Consider the following 22,324-nt stretch of genomic DNA (forward strand, 5'->3'; position numbering starts at 1 on the left):
GCCGGCCTAGCGGTGCCTGCGGGAGGCGGCGGCGGGGGTCTGACGACGAAGACCCGTGCGAGGAGGCCAGGGCGGGAGGGACCCGCGGCGGCAGGTGTCTGAGGTGCCGGCGTCCAGGTGACCCGAGGAGTCCTCTGGAGACCGCGGGCCGCGCATGCGCGTGGCGAGGCGCTGAAGCTCATCTCTCTCCGGGCGCTGCAACCCGCGAGGCCTGTGGGTGAAGCTTGCGGGCCGCGATTCCGGCTCGTCCCTGGCGACTCCCAGCCCCGCCGAGGCCCGCGCGGGGGCCGACTGCGAGCTTTCGACCTCACTTTTCCCAACTCCGGTCACTTCGCAGGGGAGGGTGGGCTAGTTAAGCGGGCGGCGGATTACGTGGCGGACCTGCGAGTCTCAGCGTCGCGTCACTTCCGACTCCTTGAGGCTTGGCGTTTTCGTGCTCTGGAGTAGGTAAATATTCTTGGCCGCCGAGCGAGGTGCGCTTCGACCCGCCCCTGGGCGCTCTCGTCTAGAGATTCGCTCCGCGGCTGGCACTGCACCCCGCCACTCACTCGTGCTTGCGTCCTCAGCTTCGGAGACTTGGGCGGACCGTGTCGGGTGCTCAGTAAGCACTTGGGTGAGAGCCAGCGCCTCGTTCTTCCTACCCTGGGGAGGAGGGAGGCGTAGGTTTTCCGCGAGAGCAGCTTGTTTTGAGGGGACTGCAAACTTGTACTGTAGCCTCCCTGCTTGAAGCTTCACCAGTCTGATGATGGAGGAAGTGGGGGATGATGTGAGAGGGCGGTAAAGGTGAGATGGACATGGGAGGAGTCATTGCTAGTGTACACATTACTTGTCACCCTCCTTCAACATTTGGTTTGCAGCATGTTTGAAAAAGATGAGTTGGTTTCATTGTGTCCTCGTTGGAGAGGATCTTATAACATCCCGTAGAAATTTTGTGATGGGTTACAAACACCATGACTTTGTTACGCTTGGTTTGAAGATTGCTCTTTCATGTTCTCAAGGTTGGCCTTCGGCTCACTGTGTAGCATTGAAACCCTGATCCTCTTGCTGTTAGCAGGCTTGGAGGCCATTGAGGATGGGCCTCTCCCTCATCAGCTTTGGGCATACCTCCCCTTTCCCTGCTACAGGGAAAGAGGTGAAGTATCAGAGCTTTGTTGAGGAAAAGCTACTTCCACGTGGTCAAAACTGTTTATGGATACTAATATTTGAAATTAATATAATTTTCACATGTGACAAATGTTCTACCCCTGCCCGTCATTTAAAATGTAAAAACCAAGCTGGGTGTGGTGACACACACTATTAATCCCAGCACTAGGGAGGCAGTGGTAGGAGGATTGCCATGAGTTGAGGCCACCCTGAGACTACATAGTGAATTCTATTTCAGCCTGGGCTAGAGTGAAACCCTATCTCGAAAAAACAAAACAAACAAACAAAATAAATAATAAAATCTTTCTTAGTTTTTAGGCCATACAAACACAAAAAATACAGGGTCATAGCCTGATAATCCCTGAATAATAGTTAAGTACCCAGGTTTTCTCAAGACACAATTGTGTCTGGAGAGAGGGGGAGGGAGGGGAGGGAGGGAGAGAGAGGGGGAGGGAGGGAGGGAGGGAAAGCGCATGCGCGCGCGAGTGAGAGTGAGCGAGCATGCCAGGGCCTCCAACCATTGTAAATGAACTTCAAACGCATGCACCACCTTGTGCATCTGGCTTATGGGTACTGGGGAATCTAACCTGGGTCCTTAGGCTTCATAGGCAAGTGCCTTAACTGCTAAGTAATCTCTCCAGCCCTAATCTGTTACTTCTATAATCAAATCATAAATGGATCTTGAGATCCTAACACAAACTTATTATCTGTCCTCTGAAACCTGATTGGCTGGATTTGTAACGTACTAAGATACAAGTGCAGTCTAAGAAAGGACAATTAATAAAAAATATTTTGCTGGGGCGTGGTGGTGAACACCTTTAATCCCAGCACTTGGGAGGCAGAGGTAGGAGGATCACCATGAGTTTGAGGCCACCCTGAGAATACAGAGCAAATTCCAGGTCAGCCTGAGCTAGAGTGAAACCCTACCTTGAAAAACAGTGTATATATATATATGTTTTATATATAATTTTTATTTATTTGATAGAGAAAGAGAGAATGAGTGTGCCAGGGCCTCCAGCCATTGCAAACGAACTCCAGACATGTGCGCCCCCTTGTGCAGCTGAGTGATGTAGGTCCTGAGGAATTGAACCTGAGTCCTTTGGCTTTGCTGGCAAACTGCTAAGCCATCCCTCCAGCCCCCCCCCCCCCCCCGTTTTTTGAGGTGTAGTCTCAAGCCCAGGCTGACCTGAAGTTCACTGTGTAGTCTTGGTGACCTCGAACTCACAGTGAGACTCCTACCTCTCCCTCCCCAGTGCTGGGATTAAAGGCATGCACCACCACACCCAGCAGGGGCAACTCTTGATTGAAATTAGGAATTGTAGTTTAGGAAAGATGGGATAACACTAAGTCATTTTAAAAATTTATTTATTTAATAGTAAAAGAGAAAGATGCAGATAGAGGGAGAAAATGGGCTTGCCCAGGCCTCCAGCCATTGTAGATAAACTCTAGATGCATGTGCCACCTTGTGCATCTGGCTTTACATAGGAACCAGAGAGTTGAACTTGGCTCCTTAGGCACTTTAACTGCTGAGCCATCTGTCCAGCCCAACATTTGAGTCTTTTTTTTTTTTTAATTATTTGAGAGAGAATAGGTACACCAGGGCCTCCTGTGACTGCAAGTGAACTCCAGACACATGTACCACTTTATGCATCTGGCTTTATGTGGGAAATTGGGCGTGGGCCATCAGACTTTTCAAATAACCACTTTTAACTGCTGAGCCCCAACTCTGAGTTTTAATGCTAATTTATACCAAAGATTTATTTTAATTTTTATTTTAGACAGAGGGAGAAAGAGAGAATGGGCACGCCAGGATCCCCAGCAGCTGCAAAAGAATTCCAGATGCATGTGCCACCTTGTGCATATGGCTTTATGTGGGTCCTGGGCAATTGAACTTGGGTCCTTTGGTTTTGAAGGCAAGCACCTTAACTGCTAAGCCGTATCTCTTGCCCTTATATCAAGAGATTTCTAAAGCAGGAATATGACAAAATGAATTGTAGTAATGCGAAGAAAGGAAATTCAAATTTAAATACACATTTTAGCCAGGCATGGTGGGCTATGCTTATAATCTCAGCACTTGGAAGGCTGAGGCAGGAGGAGCACCACACATGTGAGGCCAGCCTGTGCTGTGTATTTTATACACTCAACTTAGCTCTGCAGTTTTAGTTCACTTGTTCTAGTATGGTTGAGATTTGTAGGTAAGAAATTTTATTTCTTCAAAGAGGCCAAAGTCTTACATTTTCCTTGTCCAAACTGAGTGTCTTTTTTTTTTTTTTTCCTTCCCTTTATGCACTGCCTAGCACCTCCCAAGTACAATGCTGAGTGAGAGTGGCAAGAGCGGATGCCCTTGCCCATTTCATCTTGTTTGTTTGTATGTATGTATGGGAGGCAGGGGAGAAGCAGACAGAGAATGAGCATGCCAGGGCCTCTAGCCACTTCAACAAACTCCACAGGCTTGTGCCACCTTGTGCATCTGGTTTTATGTGGGTACTGGGGAATCTAACCTGGGTCCTTAGGCTTCCCAGGCTAGCTCCTTAGGTCTCTTCAGCCCCCCAATTCCCAGTCTTAAGGAATGCTTCAGACATTCAATGTTATGTGATGTTAAGATACAGGTTTTTCATAGGTGTATTTATCAGGTTTAGAAGGCTCTTTTTTAGTTTCCTGAGAAATTTTAGCATGAATAAATGTGGAATTTAATCAAGTGCCTTTTAACCGTCAATTTTTACATTTTGGGCCGAGCATGGTGGTGCATGCTTTTAATCCCAGCACTCAGGAGGCAGAGGTAGGAGGGTCACTGTGAGTTCGAGGCCACCCTGAAACTACATAGTGAATTCCAAGTCAGCTGTAGTGTATTAAACTATGAGTTGTGTCATTGAGTCTCAGAGGTTGAATTGTTTTGTTTTTGGAGGATAAACCCTGCTTAGTCATGAGACACCATTCTTTTTTTTTAAATTTATTTATTTATTTTAATTTATTTATTTGAGAGTGACAGAAAGAGGCAGAGAGAGAGAGAGAGACAGAGAGAATGGGCACGCCAGGGCCTCCAACCACTGAAAACGAACTCCAGACGCATGCGCCCCTTTGTGCATCTGGCTAACGTGGGTCCTGGGGAATCGAGCCTTGAACCAGGACCAGGGTCCTTAGGTTTCACAGGCAAGCGCTTAACCACTAAGCCATCTCTCCAGGCCGAAACACGATTCTTTTAATGTCTTGGCTGTACTTGTTTTCTTGTAATGTCTTACCTGGTTTTGCATCAAAGCAATGCCCTCATAAAATCAGTTAGAAAATATTCTATCCAGTGTGTTTTCTGATGTGTTGCTGATTTGCCCTAAACCTTAGTTAGGGACATGGGCATTGGGAATGTAAACAATTGTAACGACCTCTGATTTTTTGTTTTCCAGCTCCAAAGTAGGTGAACCAGGACACATTTCCAAACTTGTGTGTGATTGCTTAATTTCTGAGAAGTTCTAAAGTTTTAGTTTCGAGTAACCCCAGGGTGACCATGTCATGTTTAGATTCTTTTTTTTTTTAAATTTTTATTTATTTGACAGAGAAAGAGGTGGGGGGAGAGAGAGAATGGGTGTGCCAGGGCCTTGAGCTAATGCAAACGAATTCCAGACGCTTGCGCCCCCTTGTGTATTTGGCTAACGTGGGTCCTGGGGGCTCAAACCTGGGCCCTTTGGTTTTGCAGGCAAATGCCCCAACCATAAGCCATCCCTCCAGCCCATGTTTAGATTCTTATTTTGGTTTCAGTAAGTATTTCTGGCAGGACTGTGCAGCACCGTATGTGCTTGTAGCTCTCTGGGAAAAGAGGCAGGCAAGGTGGTGTGAGACTGGTGGAATTATGGGCAAGAAGCAGAGAAGAACTCTGCCTGTTTAGACTTATTATCAAAAACAGCTGGGCTGGGTGTGGTGGTCCACACCTTTAATCCCAGTACTCAGGAGGTAGAGGTAGGATCACCAAGTTCGAGGCCACCCTGAGATTATATAGTGAATTCCAGGTCAGCCTGGGCTTAGAGTGAGACCCTACCTCAAAACAAACAAACAAAAAATGCTGGACTGGAGATATGGCTTAGGTGTTAAAGGCATTTATTTGCAAAGCCTAATGGCTCAAGTTGGCCTCAACAGTACCTATGTAAAGCCAAATATATACACTGCTGCATGTGTCTGGAGTTCTTTTGCAGCCAATTGTACAATGAGGATTTGATTTCTGCAACTTTTTTTTTTTTCTGCCTATGCTGTTGGAGAAAAGTTTCTCTGTGGGGGCATACTTGGAACCCTTTGGATCATTTCTGCACATCTTGAGCTGAGAATTTTCATCTCTGTTCTTACCCTTTTTCCTTGTTACTTTATCCAGAAATGCTAGAGGCAAACAGCCAGTATCTTTATATTTCATACTTTTGCACAAAGTTTTATATTCAGAGCCACTTAATTCCTTGCTCCTCATGAGAGGCCAATGAAATACATCTCTCTTGACTAGTTCAAAACATTCAAAATGAAATAAAATTCAGTAAAAGAAATAGTTCATAACATGGATTATCAGTGCTCTCCTTTACTACCAGGAATCTTTTTAATAAATAATACTAGAGTTGGAGAGCTCCTGGTATTACCAAGTGCACTAACAATATCCATCTTTACAATTTTGTTATTCAGTCAGTCCTGACACCAGAGTCTGTATTAAGGTTCTGTAGAATAAAATTGATAAAATTACATGTACTATAAAGAGGATTTATTGAGCTAGCTTATGGGATATGAGTAATCGCTGTTTGTAGGCTTGAGTGTCGAGAAATCTGGTCACTGCTCAGACCACAAGGCTGGATGCCTCAATGGTCACAATCTGACACAGAAGGACTGGAGGATTTCTAGAGATCCTCTAGCCTTCAGTCCACATTGGAAAGCTGATGAAACTCAGATCCAATGTCCACACTGATATGGGTTACAGTTTGTGGCAGCTCGAAGCAATTTCATATTAACAGCAAAGATTACAGATGATAGTTAACCTCTGTTTGAAATGTGACACAGACATGAAGTAAACGTGCTACTGGAAAAATAGCTGTATGCAGGATAGCTTCAGTTTGTAAGATGTGCAGTATCTACCACATACAACAGAGTAAAGCTCAACAAAGTGAGATTTGCCTATGTTCGTCCAATGAGGGGTGAGTACCACCCTTTTCTAGTAGCTTTATTTAAATAAGTATATATGTGTACATACATATATGTATATATATGTGCTTTTAAATTTATTTGAGAAAGAGGTAGAGAGAGAGAGAGAATGTGTGCACCAGGTCTTCCAGCCACTGCAAACAAACTCCAGACACATGTGCCACTTCTTGCATCGACTTACTTGGGTCCTGGGGAGTCAAACCGAGGTCCTTTAGCTTTGCAGGCAAGCACCTTAACCGCTAAGCCATCTTTCCAGCCCCCTTAAAAATATATTTATTTACTTATGAAAGACAGAGGCACACCAGGCCACTGCAAATGTATTCCAGACACAAGTGCTATCTTACGCATCTGGCTTTATGTGAGTACTGGGGAATCAAACCCAGGTCCTTTGGCTTTGTAGGCAAGTGCCTTAGCCACTGAGCCATCTCTCCAGTCCCTTTTAGTAGTTTTTTTTTAAATTTTTTAAAATTTTTATTAGCATTTTCCATGATTATAAAAAAAATAAAAATAAAAATAAAAAAAAATCCCATGGTAATTCCCTCCCTCCCCATCCCCCATACTTTCCCCTTTGAAATTCCATTCTCCATCATATTACCTCACCATCACAATCATTGTACTTACATATATACAATATCAACCTATTAAGTACCCTCCTCCCTTCCTTTCTCTTCCCTTTATGTCTCCTTTTTAACTTAACTGGCCTCTGCTACTAAGTATTTTCATTCTCACACAGAAGCCCAGTCATCTGTAGCTAGTATCCACATACGAGAGAGAACATGTGGCTCTTGGCTTTCTGGGCCTGGGTTACCTCACTTAGTATAATCCTTTCCAGGTCCATCCATTTTTCTGCAAATTTCATAACTTCGTTTTTCTTTACCGCTGAGTAGAACTCCATTGTATAAATGTACCACATCTTCATTATCCACTCATCAGTTGAGGGACATTTAGGCTGGTTCCATTTCCCAGCTATTATAAATTGAGCAGCAATAAACATGGTTGAGCACGTATTTCTAGGGAAATGAGATGAGTCCTTTGGATATATGCCTAGGAGTGCTATAGCTGGGTCATACCTTTTAGTAGTTTTAATATTAGATCCCTTGGTAGCTCAGCAAGAGGTCCACACACTGATGGCAGAGACCTCTGGGCTTTCCTCACAAGTGCCTCTTTCCCTCGTCAATCATTCTGCACCCTACAAAAACACAAGTGCTGGCATGCTAACGTGAGCTTTTGATGTTTTTCTTTCTCTGCCTCAAATCTTACCCTAGATATGCATCTTACCCTAGAACACGTCCGGCTTTTATATGGGTACTGGGCATCTAAACTCTGGTACTCATATGTGCAGCACTTTATAAACATTGGGCCATCTCCCCAGCCCTTAGATTCTGTAATGCATTAGTTTGCATTTCAGTCAGCACTAGGATTAACTAGTCTTAGGGATAGGGATAGGTGAGCAGAACAGAAGGATTGCAGTAGGAGGCTGGAGAGATGGCTTAGTGGTTAAGGTGTGTTGCAGTCCGGTTCTCATTGCTGGTAGAAATCACTCAACCAAGAGCAGCTTCTGGGAAAAAAGAGGTTTATTTTGGCTTACACGCTCAAAGGGAAGCTCCACGATGGCAGGGGAAAACGATGGCATGAGCAGAGGGTGGACATCACCCTCTGGCCAACATAAGGTGGACCACAGCAACAGGAGGGTGTGCCAAACACTGGCATGGGGAAACTGGCTATAAAGCCCATAAGCCCGCCCCCAACAATATACTCCCTCCAGGGGGCATTAATTCCCTAATATCCATCAGCTGGAGAGCTAGCATTCACAACACCTAAGTTTATGGGGGACACCTGAATCAAACCACCACAAGGTGCTTGCTTGCAAAGCCAAAGGACCCAGGTTTGATTCCCCAGGACACATGTAAGCCAGATGCACAAGGTAGTGCATGCATATGGAATTCATTTTCAGTGGCTGGAGGCCCTGGAATGCCCATATTCTCTTTCTCTCAAATAAAATACTTAAAAAAAATAGCCAAGCATGGTGGTGCATGCAGTCTTCAATGCCAGCACATGGGAGACTGAGGTTGGAGGAGCGCTGTGAGTTAGAGGCCAGCCTGAGCACACCATAGTGGATTCCAGGTCAGCTTGGACTAGAGCGGGACCCTTTCTTGAGAAAACAAACAAAAACCCCACAGGATTACAATAGGAATTCCTCTAGAATGAGCAATTGTAAGATTTATCTCTGCTAATCTAGGATGCAGTTCTTTAAGGGTTGGGAAAAAGAGCCATTCACTAAAACAGGCCTGGAAAGAAGGAAAGATGTCTTAGAACCAGAGTCTCCTTTCTGCAGGGACCAATTAGGCCTTGCGAGACCATGCTAGACAAAATACCTGCTGCTGTGAGAGATGGAAGATGCCCAGGGGAAATGGAACTAGGAGCAAATGTGCTCTTAATTTTCTGTAGAAACTAAGAGACAGGGCTTGGAAAGACAGCTCGGCTATGAAGGCACTTCCCTGTAAAACTTAACAACCCGGCTTCAATTTCTCAGTACCCATGTAAAGCCAGATGCACAAAGTAGCACATGCACCTGGAGTTTGTTTGCAGCAGTTGGAGACCCTGGCTCCTTCTCTCTCTCTCTCTGCTTACAAGTAAATTTAAATACATACATACATATACATGTATATATATGTGTGTGTGTGTGTGTGTGTATACACATTTAAAATATATTTTATTTGTTTATTTGAGAGAGGAGGGAGGGAGAATAGGCACGCCAGGGCCTCCAGCCACTGCAAATGAACTCCAGATGCACGCACCCTCTTGTGCATCTGGCTTAACATTTGTCCTGGAGAATTGAACCGGGATCCTTTGGCTTTGCAGGCAAACGCCTTAAATGCTAAACCATTTCTCCAGCCCCTTAAAAATATATCTTAAAAAAGAAACTAAGAAACATAAGTTGGGAGCTGACCATTGGATTCAGGCCTGAGCCTTGGCTGACCTGCCATACACAGTCCTTTGTTGTGTATGATCCAGACAGCTGGAGCCCTGTGATCATAAGTCCTGGTGGAAGAGAGCCCTACTAAGTGACAAGGACAATAGGAAAGTGAAGACCTTGATGAACAGCAAATACCTCAAAACCCATAATGGATTGAGCACCAACTGAACAATAGCTCCATCTGCTCTTGGGTCTTCACAACCTTCTTTTCCCATCTGTAACAGACTCCCACAATAAAAGTTGATTCTGGAATATTTTCACGTTTCACTTCCTTTTTCTTTTGTAATTATTGGATAGTTTTTTAAATTTTATTTATTTATTTATTTATTTTCTTTTTCTTTTTTTTTTTGTTTTTTGTTTTTTGAGGTAGGGTCTCACTCTGGTCCAGGCTGACCTGGAATTAAGTTTGTAGTCTCAGGGTGGCCTTGAACTCACGGCGATCCTTCTACCTCTGCCTCCCGAGTGCTGGGATTAAAGGCGTGCGCCACCACGCCCGGCGTTTAATTTTATTTTTTATTGACAGTTTCCATACTTACAATAAACCACCTGTGGGAAGAAAATCTGTGAGAGGGAAGCATCAGGGCCCTGAGAACTTAACACGAGAACTTTTAAAAGAACCAGCCAACCAATCTGGAACCAAGTGAAGTTTCCTGAACTTTCTGCAGACTCAGGGAAGACACATACCTTCCTTCCCTCCCTCTCCCCCCCCCCCCATATATAGTAGCCCAGACTGATCTGGAATTCACTATGTAGTCTCTGGGTGGCCTTGAACTTAAAGTAGTCCTCCTACCTGTGCCTTCCAAGTGCTGGGATTAAAGGTGTGTGCCACCACACCCGGCTATGCTGATATAGACTAATTTTTACATATGGTTCACAAAACAACACACAGGATTCCCTAGTTGGGAAAGTGTGTGTGTTACTTCTCAGTAGGATGGGTAAGTTTTTCCATTTGGAGCTTGGAATCCTCCCAGCCCAAGAACTCTGACCATACTCTTCTTTCCCTTTCCTACCTGATAACTTCACAGCTGTGGCCACAGCTCCAAGGCCTGCAATATTTCCACAGTAGAAATGATGGGTTGAGAGGAAGAGGAAGGGGAAGTGAGGGCCCCTGACCCTGCCCAGCCTCTGCAGAGCAGCTCATGCTTTTCTGACAACAGACTCTGTGCCCACACCCTGTACTTACCCATCTCAGTGTAAGGGGCTTAGGCAGCCTTTTATGATATACATGGCATGTGTATTGTTCCTCCCCAGGAGGTACTAGCACAGCTGCCCACTTTTGGAAGATTCCATCTCCTGCAGGCCTGGTCTCCACAAGTTCCATGTCCTGAGTCAGGTCCTCCCCATCCTGCTGCCAGGTCAGGCTGATCTCCGCAGGGTAGAAGGGCAGGGCCCAGCACTTCAGCATCACTTGCCCTTCAGGTCTGGGGTAATGGGTCTTTGGGGGGTGGGTCTGAGAAGAATCCAGAAATTCAGATACTTTGCATTACATCTTCTGGGGTACTGAAGCATAGTCCTGTGACCATCCTGAGAATGAACAGGACAGTTGGGGTGGAAGAGGAAGCACAAGATCCAGCCAGCAGCCTGGTCTCAGGCTTCTATTTTCATCTATTCCTTGGCAAGACCTAGAATGAGCCCAGGGTAAGAGGTCTCAGGTCTCTCCGAGGGACTTCAAGTTCTGGCCTGGGGGAAAGTTAATGACTCAGAAAGGGCGAACTAGGGCTGGGAAGAAGGTACAGTGGTTATAGGCACTTGCCTACAAAGCCTGTCAACCGGGATTAAATTCTAAATCTATCCATATAAGCCCTATGCAAAAAGTGGGGTAAGTACATGGCCTTTTTTTGCAGGGGCCTGGCATGCACGTGCAAATAATAAGGGGTCTGTAAAGCCTAACAACCCAGTGCCCACATAAAGCCAGATGCACAGTGGTGCATATATCTGGAGTTTGTTTGCAGTGGCTGGAAGCTCTGGTGCGCCTATTCTCTGTCTCTCACTGCTTGCAAATAAATAGATTTTAAGGTGCAAAGCACACAGATCGAGCAGAAAACAAGTGTGAGTCTCCCAGAGATACCTAAGGGTTCAAAGGAACTGCTAGCTGGTAAGTTATTGCAGGGAAGGTCTTCCCTACGACCCTAGAGACAGAACTGCTCCTTTAACTGTCCAGAAAGAAAGGTGGCTCACAAGTCACTCTGACCCAGAATTTGAAAATCCAAGATTTATCCAGTCTGCAGCAGGGGGAAGTATCCTTCTGGGAGGCCGGCGGGAAGATTTTTCTGGAGATCCGGGTATCCCCCACCACTGTACATGAGCGTTGCAGTACCTCCTTCCCTTGTCCAGGTGGCTGCGGAGCCACTCCAGGTAGGACCGATGGTGCTCTGCCTCTCCCATCTCCACGTAGTTGCGTTTGGTGATATGCACCACCTTGTTTGCCGCAGTCCCGGAGTGGAGGTCCTCGTTCAGGGAGAGGTGACTGGCGCCATCGTTGGCGGTCTTCTATAGTAGCCGCCGAGGAAGTGCCCACCACTCCCCACGTAGCAGCCACGCACCGACAGGATGGTGTGGTACCCAGGCAGGCAAAGGCCCCGCCCCGCCCCGCTGAGACGAATCAGAGCAACTCCCCGGCTCCAGGGGAGGAGTCGAGGAGCTGCTTGGGGCCACAGCCTGGGAAGTTAGTCGGATCTGAGGATCCAGGGTCACCCAAGCCAGTTCGTGGAGCGCAGGGCGAGGGGCCCAGCTATGAGTCACGCCTCGCTCTGGTTGTAGTAGCGGAGCAGGTTTCTCAGATTCTCGCGGAAAATCCGCGCATTGGCCCTGCGATGCGCGTCTGCCTCTCCCAGCACTCCCATAACTTCTCCGTCCACGGCGCCGGGGCTCCTCTCTAGGATTCTCCGCGGTGCTGTCGAACTACATGAACTGCGTTTCGTCGACGAATCCGAAGGCGACGAAGCGGGGCTCCCCGTGGCCGGGCTGGTCACGGCGGTGTCGAAGTACTGTAGCTAGTGGGAGCCTGGGGGAAGCACACGGCTGACGGGGCACGAGCCTCCTCCAAGCTGGACCCGGAGCCCAGCGCGCAGGGATCGGGGTTCGGTGCCTGGGCTGGGAAGGGAGAAGGTAGGGGAGGGTCTGGGCTCCGGCCGCCCAGGAGCCGCTTCCCGGCGCTGCTCCCCGCAGACCCTGCTTCCCTCCCTGCCCCGCACTCACCGGCCCTGGACTCGGTCAGGGCCAGGGCGGCCGCGAGCAGCAGGAAGAGCGCGCGGGGAGCCACTGTATTCATCTTCGGGGAGTTCGCTTTACCACCCGGAACCGCGGCGACTGTCTATGCTAGGAGCCCGACATCCAATCGGAGTGAGAGTCGCACCCGCGTCACCAGTATCAGGTTGAAAGACCTGATTTTGGCTGGGAAATGGGAAGTTCGGTGATGGGGAATCCCCAACGTTGGGCTTCCAACCCGAGACACCACTCTTGGGACTGAGACCTTGAGAGTCACTGCTTGGGTTCTGGGCTTTACCGTGATCTCTCTGTGGCGCTCTTCCTCTTGTCTCTTTGGCTCCTGTCCAGGAGTTGTTTAAGGTCAACCCTTCTCCAACTTTGTTTTAGGATTTTCATGTGTTCTTAGGAATTAGCGAGGATCCCAAAGAAAAATATGTTTTTGTGAGTTACATATGTCAATATTAAAGGCCAGGCGTGCTGGCGCACGCCTTTAGTTCCAGCACTTGGGAGGCAAAGGTAGGAGGATCGCTGTGAGTTCGAGGCCAGCTTGGAGTTACAAAGTTCCAGATAAGCCTGGGCTACAGTGAAACCCTGGAGGAAAAAAAAAATCATAGGGCCGGGTGTGATGGCACCCTCCTAGAATCCCAACACACGGGAGGCAGAGGTAGAAGGATCGCAGTGAATTCGGGGCCACCCTGAGACTACGTAGTGAATTCCAGGTCAGCCTGGGCTAGAGTGAGACCCTGCCTGAAAACAAAACAAATTATAAATTAAAGTCTTTAAAATTGTATGCAAATGATTTTGAATATTAAGAAACCATTATGTTTACAAAGTAAATCTGATGAGAATTATTTTCCAAAATGAACAGTTTAAGAGTGGATCTTGGGCTGAAAAGATGCCTTAGTGGTTAAGGCACTTGCCTACAAAGCCAAAAGACCTAGGTTCAATTCACCAGTACCCACTTAAAGCCAGATGAACAAGGTGGCACATGCATCTGGAATTCATTTGCAGTGGCTAGAGGTCTTGACATGCTCATTTTCTCTCTCTCTGTCTGTAGTTAGTGTTCTCTTTCAAACAAATAAATAAATAAAGATGGGTGTGGTGGCGCATGCCTTTAATCCCAGGCAGAAGTAGGAGGATCACTATGAGTTCAAGGCCACCCTGAGACTACATACTGAATTCCAGGTCAGCCTGAACTAGAGTGAGACCCTACCTCAAAAAACCAAAAATTAAAATAAATAAAATATTTTTGCCAGGCATGGTGACACGTGCCTTTAATTCCAGCACTTGGGAGGCAGAGGTAGGAGGATTGCCGTGAGTTTAAGGCCATTCTGAGACTACATTATGAATAACAGATTACCCTGGGCTAGGGTAAAACCCTACCTCAAAAAATATATATATATATTTAGGGCGGGAGGCGAAGCGGCTGCGGCGGGCAGGCAGCGTAGCTTCGGGAAGGTTCTCGCGCGCCCCGGCCTGCAGCATCCGCACGCGCCGCCAAGATGCCCAAGAGGAAGGTGAGCTCGGCAGACGGCGCGGCGAAGGACGAGCCCAAGCGCAGGTCGGCCAGGCTGTCCGCGAAACCGGCTCCTGCGAAAGTGGAAGCAAAGCCAAAAAAAAGCAGCGGGAAAGGATAAACCTTCAGACAAAAAAGTGCAAGCAAAAGGGAAGAGGGTCGCAAAGGGCAAGCAGGCTGAAGTGACTAAGCCAGAGACTAAAGAAGACCTACCTGCCGAGAACGGAGAGGCGAAGAGCGAGGAGAGTCCAGCCTCCGAGGAAGCGGGAGAGGAAGACGCCAAGGCTGAGTAGTCATACACCGTGTCCATCAGCATCCCTGTCTCCTCCTTGTACAATCCAGAGGAATATTTTTTATCAACTGTTTTGTAAATGCAAGTTTTTTAGTAGCTCTAGAAACATTTTTTAAAAGGAGGGAATCCCACCTCATCCCATTTTTTAAGTGTAAATGATTTTTTTTAAGAGGTGAAATCATTTGCTGGTTGCTTATTTTTTGGTACAACCAGAAAATAGTGGGATATTGAATTATGGGAAGCTTTGACTGTCTTGGGTGTCAGCTTAACATTCCACAGGTGGGGGGTTAGTTTTATATCCTACAATACAAAGCATACTAAATGGCAATTTGGAGTCACATTTGTGCATTTAATATGTCTTGAATATTTTCAATTACTCCTAGTCTGTGTTTTTAGTAGAGCCGTTTCCTAAGAAAAAAACCAAAAAACCACTCCTTGGTCACTGCCCTGTTGTCAGCACTGTGTGCCTCTGTGACATCTCTAGTCGTGGTAGTCCAGTGTTTTTAATAATTTTGATAACGGGCGGCCGCAGACCCGGTGCTCGGGGACCCGGGCTGCGATGGCCGCGCCCGCGACCCGGCAGGTCAGCGGCCCCGCTCTGGCCCCGGCCCTGGCCTCCGCCGGCCCGGAACACTGGCAGCGCCTGGCGGCCGCCGTCGCAGAGCTCCCGCTACTGGACGCGGCGGGTCGGCTGGTGCCGTTCGGCGCGCTGTTCGCAGAGCGGCGGGCCGTGGTGGTGTTCGTGCGGCATTTCCTGCGTTACATTTGCAAAGAATACGTGGAAGATCTGGCTAAAATCCCCAAGAGTTTCCTGCAAGAAGCAAATGTCACCCTTATAGCAATTGGACAGTCTTCTTACCATCACGTTGAGCCTTTCTGCAAACTGACTGGATATTCTCATGAAATTTATGTTGATCCTGGGAGAGAAATTTATAAAAGATTGGGGATGAAAAGAGGTGAAGAAGTTGTCTCCTCAGGACAGAGCCCCCATGTAAAATCGAACCTGCTCTCGGGAAGCCTGCAAAGCCTGTGGCGGGCAGTGACGGGCCCTCTTTTTGATTTCCAAGGTGACCCAGCTCAGCAAGGTGGAACCCTCATTTTGGGTCCAGGTAACATCATCCATTTTATACACCGTGATAGGAATAGGTTGGATCACAAGCCCATAAACTCTGTGTTACAGCTTGTAGGAGTTCAGCACGTGAACTTTACAAGCAGACCCTCCATTATCCATGTGTGACTCGACACTGAATCTGCCTCTTGTCCTGGAAATGTGTCTTCACTGCAAGGTGTCACAGCTCTGTTCAGTGTCTCACCTGCTCGCCCTTCCCAGCCCTTGATGTGTAATGAACACAGAGAGTACCTGTTGTCAAAAATGTGATACACATTTAAATATTTTTGTCTGTGTGTGTGAGCACATGTATGTGTATAGGTGTATATGCACATTGTACGTGTGTGTAGGCCAGGGGCTGATACTGGATGCCTTCTTCAGTCACTTTCTACCTTATTTTTTTTCTCAATTTTTAAAAAATTTTTATTAACATTTTCCATGATTATAAAAAGTATCCCATGGTTCTCTACCTTATTTTTAACAAAACAGAATTTCACCAATTATGAACCCAGATCTCACCAATTTGGCTAGCATGTCTAGCCAATTTGCCCCAGGGTTCTACCTGTCTCTGCCTCTCAAGTGCTGGGATTGCAGGTTGTAACTGCCATGCCCTGTATTTACAGGGGCTCTAGGGATCTGAACTCAGGTCCTCATGTTTACATGGCAAATGATTTTACTGACCAAGCCATCTTCACCATTTCTAAAGTTTATACATTTTTATGGCTTTTGCAGTTTTATACCAAATAATTATAGAAAACATTTTAATACTTATAACATTATGAATACCATTTTATATATAGTAAATCCATTCAATAAAAGAATTTTTGGCAACTGAACTGTATAAAGGGAAGGCAAGGTCAGATATGATGGTGCATAGCTATAATCTTAGGCTTAGCTTGAGGCAGGAGGCCAGTTTGAGCTCCACACAGTGAGACCTTGCCCCAGAAAAACAGTCAGTCATCAAACAGTGAAAGAGAGGGAAGAATGAAGGGAAGGGAAAGCCACTCAAGACCATTTTATTCAGTTAAAGAAAAAATTTTGTAGTATAACCACTTTTTAAAAATATTTTTGTATGCTTAGAAAAGACGAAATGATACACCGTGTGTGTGCAGGGTGATGACAGGTATTTTTGCTCTTCCAAACTTCACAGTACTTCACCTGTTCTCTGGTGAGCCTGAGTGACTTGCCTGACCAGAATGGTCTTGAAAGGGCCAACACCTGCCTACAGAACTCTCCCGCATGGAGCGGAGTGCCCAGGTTGAACTTCCATTGTGTTTGCGCTAATGAAACCTCAAACATCTCACAGCCACTGGCCCAGAGCTCCTGCACACTACACACCCACCACCCAGTTCACTGGGAGTTACTGATGGAGTGAGGAGGGTCGAAAAACATACTATGGGGTTTTGTTTTAAAAGTTCTCATGCCTTGTACGGTGTGGTGGTGCACGCCTTTAACCCTAGCGCTTGGGAGGCAGAGGTAGGAAGATATCTGAGAGTTTGAGGCCAGCCTGGGACTACATAGTGAGTTCCAGATCAGCCTGGGCTAGAGACCCTACCTTGAAAAATAAAAAAAGTTCTCATGCAAGCTGGAGAGATGGCTTAGTGGTTAAGGTGCTTGCCTGCAAAGTCTAAGGACCCAGGTGTGATTCCCCAGTACCTATGTAAGACAGATGCACAAGATACAGCATGCATCTGGAGTTCATTTGCAGTAGCTAAAGTCTCTGACGTGTCCATTCTCTTTATCTGCCTCTCTCTCTCAGAAGAGTAATAAATTTTTTTAAGTTCTCATGCACACAGAGTACATACTCTAATCACTGAGCTAATCCTCTAGCTCTGACCATATATTTTTATTATTATTATTATTATTATTATTGTTTGTGTTTCAAGGTCGGGTCTCACTCTAGCCCAGGCTAATTTGGAATTCACTGTGTCATCTTAGGGTGGCCTCAAACTGATGGTAATACCTTTTTACCTCTGCCTCCCAAGTGCTGAGATTAAAGGTGTGTGCCACCATGCTCTGCTTTTTTATTTTTAACCATTTTTATTTATTTATTTGCAAGCAGAAAGAGAGAGAATAGGTGTGCCAGTGCAAACATACTCAAGATGCATGCTCCACTTGGTGCACTTGGCTTCTGGGTTCTGGGGGAATTGAACCCAGGTTGTTAGGCTTTATAGGCAAGTGCTTTAACCACTGAACCATCTTTCCAGCACTTATTTTTATTTTTAATTAGCATACAAAGTAGTAGGTTTCATTATGTCATTTTCATATATAATCTGTTTTTGTTGATCATCCTCTCCCTCATCCCCTGATCCGCCTGTGCTTCTGCCTCTGAAATGTATGTTCATACCCCGTGTGTTCCGTTAGTCACTCCCTCCTCTTCAAACTGCCTTTTCCCGTCTTGGGACCGAACTTATTTTAAATAACTAAAATGAACTCCTAGTATATACAAAGGACTTTTTTTTTTCAGTTTTGAATTATTTTTTCTTACTGACAACTTCTATACTTATAGCCAATAAACCATGATAATTCGCTCCCCTTCACTTTCCCCTTCACAACTCTATTCTCCATTTTACCCCCTTCTCTCCAATAGTCTCCAAAGGATTTTTAAGAATTATTTAAATTTTCAAAACTTTGTAACTTGTGTCTAATCTGGTAGCTGGGTCACAACCCATGCCTGTTTTCCAAGCACTCAGGAGGCAGAGACAAAAGAAGTGTTCTCTGGAGACCAGCCTGGGCTATAGAGTGAAACAATGTCTGAAAAGAAAACCAAACAAAAAACATGCACTGTGGCTTGGATGGACATTCCTAGACAGCACTTTTTCTTACCCTCTAGTTGCTTTTTTAGAGAACTATTGTCATATTGGACTTTTCTAAGATCTTACTCTTTTGGGGAATGTCTCAGGTAATCCTGACAAAAAGTATCACAGAATCAAAATATTGGTTATTATTAGCAGCTGTAATACTGCTATGAACTTAGGATACTTATATGGAAAGCACATGAAAGTCACAGAACTATATATTCAATGTATTTTCATCAGTATGTACACAGTCACATTCTTAGTCAATAAAAATGAAAAATTTCAGAACAAAAAAATAATAATTTTGATAACATACTGTGAAAGATGATAAATTTGCATTTGCAGTGTATATGATACTAAAATTGTGAACCAGTGGGAGTTGAGTAGAGATTGTGAGCATTTGAAGATGTTTGTACATGAGAGCCTAATAAGGAAAAATGCCTCTAAGATTGAAGCTGGGTGTCACTGGAATAACTTCTAAAGAAACAATACATGGTCTTTAGATTTTTGGTACGTGTGTTAAGACTTGTGTACAATTGAAATGTTTGTGTACTGTTCCTCAGCACCAATAAAAGTATGAAAATAAAAATATATATATATATATTTAAACAAAATTTGAAAAAAGAGTGGATCTTTTTGCATTTTATTCTGTTTTGAGGCAGGGTCTCACTATAGCTCAGGCTGGCTTCAAACTCATGGAGATCCTATCTTCCAAGTGCTGGTATTAAAGGCATTCACCACCAGGCCTTACATGCATTTTGTTTTTGCAATCCCTTTTCTTGACTGTCTCGGAAAACTACTGGATTTCCATATGTATTTCTGCATCTAACTTGTAACTTATTTAAGTATATGAAACAAATACAAATATGTAGGAGAACTAATTTTAAAGTATATTTTTTAAATTTTCTATTAGCATCGAAAACTAATTTTAATGCTGTTATTAGGTAACTGGATTTTCATCTTTGATAGTACAGTAAGACAACACAAACATTCCTTTTTAAAAAATGTGTTTGTTTTAGGGCTGAAGAGATGGCTTAGCGGTTAAGCGCTTGCCTGTGAAGCCTGAGGACCAGGTTTGAGGCTCGATTCCCCAAGACCCATGTTAGCCAGATGCACAAGGGGGCGCACGCATCTGGAGTTCGTTTGTAGTGACTGGAGGCCCTGGCATGCCCATTCTCTCTCTCTCTCTCTCTCTCTCTCTCTCTCTCTCTCTCTCTGTCTATCTCTTTCTCTCTCTCTCTCTGTTGCTCTCAAATAAATAAATAAAAATTAAACAATTAAATTTTTTTTTGTTTTAAGCTGGGCGTGGTGCCACACGCCTTTAATCCCAGCACTTGGGAGGCAGAGGTAGGAGGATTGCCATGAGTTTGAGGCCACTCTGAGACTCCATAGAGACCCTGCCTCAAAAAACAAAATGTTTGTTTTTGTTTTTCAAGGTAGGGTTTTGCTCTAGCCCTGGCTGACCTGCAATTCACTATTGTGATGGTTTGATTCAGGTGTCCCCATAAACTTAGGTATTCTGACTGCTAGGTTCCCAGCTGATGGTGATTTGGGAATTAAATCCTCCTGGAAAGAGTGTATTGTTGGGGATAGGCTTATGGGTGTTAAAGCCAGTTTCCTTGTGCCAGTGTTTGGCACACTCTCCTGTTGCTGTTATCCATCTGATGTTGACCAGGAGGTGATGTCTACTCTCTGTTCATGCCATCATTTCTCCTTGCCATCATGGAGCTTCTGCTCAAGTCTGTAAGCCAAAAATAAACCTTCCTCCCCCCCACCGCCCCTGCAAGCTGCACTTGGTTGAGGGTTTTCTGCCAGCAATGCGAACCTGACTGCAACAACTATGTAGTCTCAGGCTGATATCAAATTCACAGCAATCTTTCTACCTTGGCCTTCCAAGTACTGGCATTAAAGGCTTGTGCCACCACTCCTGGCACAAGTATTAATTTATATTTTTTATTTATTTGCAAGCAAGGAGAGAAGAGAGACAGAGAGGATGGGCACATCAGGGCCTCCAGATGAATGTGTCACTTTGTGCATCTGGCTTTATGTGAGTACAGGGGAATTGAACTTGGGTTATTAGGCTTTGCAGTCAAGTGCCTTAACCACTAAGCCATCTCTCCAACCCTATTTATTTAGTTATTTTGGGAGAGAGAGAGAGAGGCAAATAGAGGGAGAGAGAATGGGTTTGCCAGGGCCTGTAGTCACTGTAAACTAACTCCAGACATATGCTTCACTTTGTACATCTGACTTAAGTGGGTAGTAGAGAATTGAACCTGTGTCCTTAGGCTTTGCAGGTAAATGCCTTAACTGTTAAGCCATTTCTACAGGCCTTATTTAATATTGAAACAGATTCACATGTAGTCATAGCTGAACTTGCAATCCTCCTGGCCTTAGCCTCCCAAGGGTTGTGATTATAGGCTTGCACCACCATTCCCCAAATCACTGTATTCTTTATTGTTTCCTTCCTTGTACTGTATCTGGCTTTATATGGGCACTGCAGAATTGAACCTGAGTCTTTTGGCTTTGTCAGCAAGTGCCTTAACCTATGAGCCATCTCTTCAACCCTACTGTTTTTTTGTTTTTTTTTTTTTTTTTGGTTCTTTGAGGTAGGGTCTTACTCTAGCCCAGGCTGACCTGGAATTCACTATGGAGTCTCAGGGTGGCCTTGAACTCACGGCAATTCTCCTACCTCTGCCTCCCGAGTGCTGGGATTAAAGGCGTGTGCCACCATGCCTGGCTTTTTTTTTTTTTTTTTAATGAGAGAGAAGAACAGAGAATTGGTGCACTGGGGCCTCTAGCCACTACAACCAAACTCCAGATGTGTGTGCCACCTTGTGCACATGTGAGACCTTGTGGGCTTGCATCACCTTGTGCATGTGGCTCACATGGGATCTGGAGAGTCGAACATGGGTCCATAGGCTTCACAGGCAAGTGCACCCCCCCTTTTTTTTTTTTTTTAGCAAGAGTCTCATACTATATCACAGGCTATACTGGAATTCACTCTGAAACCTATCCTAGCCTGGCCTCAAATTCATGGTAATGCTGTTACCTACACTTCCTTTCATCAGAGGACTTGGTTATTGTACAGTACCCTAAAGCATATATACACAGAGCTTGTCCATGGAATGGTCCTAGCTACAGTTAGGGTAGGTTTTCTCACCTCAAATAACCTAATCTAGAAACTTACAGACATGCTCAGAGAGATTTTCGATCCAATCAAGGTGACAATTCAGATTCACCATACATCTAAGGTGAAACATTTCCTGAACACCTGCCACATCTCTCTGTACATGTGGCCCTACCTGATTCTGTCTTCCTTGCTGAGGACGGCTCCATCTTGCAATTACACTATTGTAAACTTGTGGTATCCTCTTGTCTGTTGACCCCCCAGAATCAGTGCATCAATAATTGCTATAAGGATGTGTGACTAACAAGCCTAGCTTGACCAAGTAGGCCCTACAATTTTCCCTACCGCCTCACCTGTCCCTGGCCTCTTGATATTGTTCTCAGTACAGTTGATTTTTTGAAATAGTTGTGCTCTCCTTGCTAAAAACTACTTCTCTCAAAGTGAGGATCTTTCCTGCATCTTCCAGTTACAGGTCCTGGCTGTACTTTTGACCTCCTATCTCTATTCAGTACATCCTGGATCTTCTCTCTCTCCAGAACCAAGGCAGATTTCTGCTCTGGGTCATGGGCACTGAATGACTCTTCCCTTTAGGAAAACATTTCTAGGGCTGGAGAGATAGCTCAGTGGTTAAGGCGCTTGCCTGAAAAGCCTAACAATCCTTTCTACCCACATAAAGTCAGATGTGCAAAGTGGCATATGCGTCTGAAGTCCATTTGCAGTCCTCTCATGCCAATGCCCTTTCTCTCAAATAAAAATATGAAAAACCCACCCAGACTACAAATAAATCCCAGGCCAGCCTGGGCTAGAGTGAGACCCTACCTTGAAAAACCAAAAAAGAAATATATATATTGCATAAAGAGTGACAGGGGCTGACTATAAGACTCAAGACTCAAGCCTGAACATGCTGACCACCTAAGATCTTGGACCTAAGAGAAGGCTCTGGCAATTGAATCTCAGGTCCTGGTGGAATAAGGCTTTGCTGGAGGGATAAAGACT

The 22,324-nt window shown here is 45.4% G+C and overlaps 1 protein-coding gene and 2 pseudogenes across 1 annotated transcript; 2 read left to right on the plus strand and 1 right to left on the minus strand.

Moving 5' to 3' along the window:
- Positions 1-6: 6 nt before the first annotated feature.
- On the minus strand, positions 7-12,551 carry LOC101615809 (annotated as a pseudogene).
- Positions 12,552-13,971: 1,420 nt separating this feature from the next.
- Positions 13,972-14,811, plus strand: LOC123462943 (annotated as a pseudogene).
- Positions 14,812-14,854: 43 nt separating this feature from the next.
- LOC123462942 (peroxiredoxin-like 2C) lies at positions 14,855-16,800 on the plus strand. Its single transcript, XM_045157436.1, has 2 exons — positions 14,855-15,272; positions 15,405-16,800. Exons 1-2 carry the CDS (start codon positions 14,855-14,857, stop codon positions 15,530-15,532), a joined length of 546 nt encoding a protein of 181 aa, XP_045013371.1. The 3' UTR covers positions 15,533-16,800.
- Positions 16,801-22,324: the final 5,524 nt, after the last annotated feature.

This window comes from Jaculus jaculus, chromosome 8 (assembly GCF_020740685.1).
Source record: "Jaculus jaculus isolate mJacJac1 chromosome 8, mJacJac1.mat.Y.cur, whole genome shotgun sequence".
Classification (NCBI taxonomy): Eukaryota; Metazoa; Chordata; class Mammalia; order Rodentia; family Dipodidae; genus Jaculus; species Jaculus jaculus.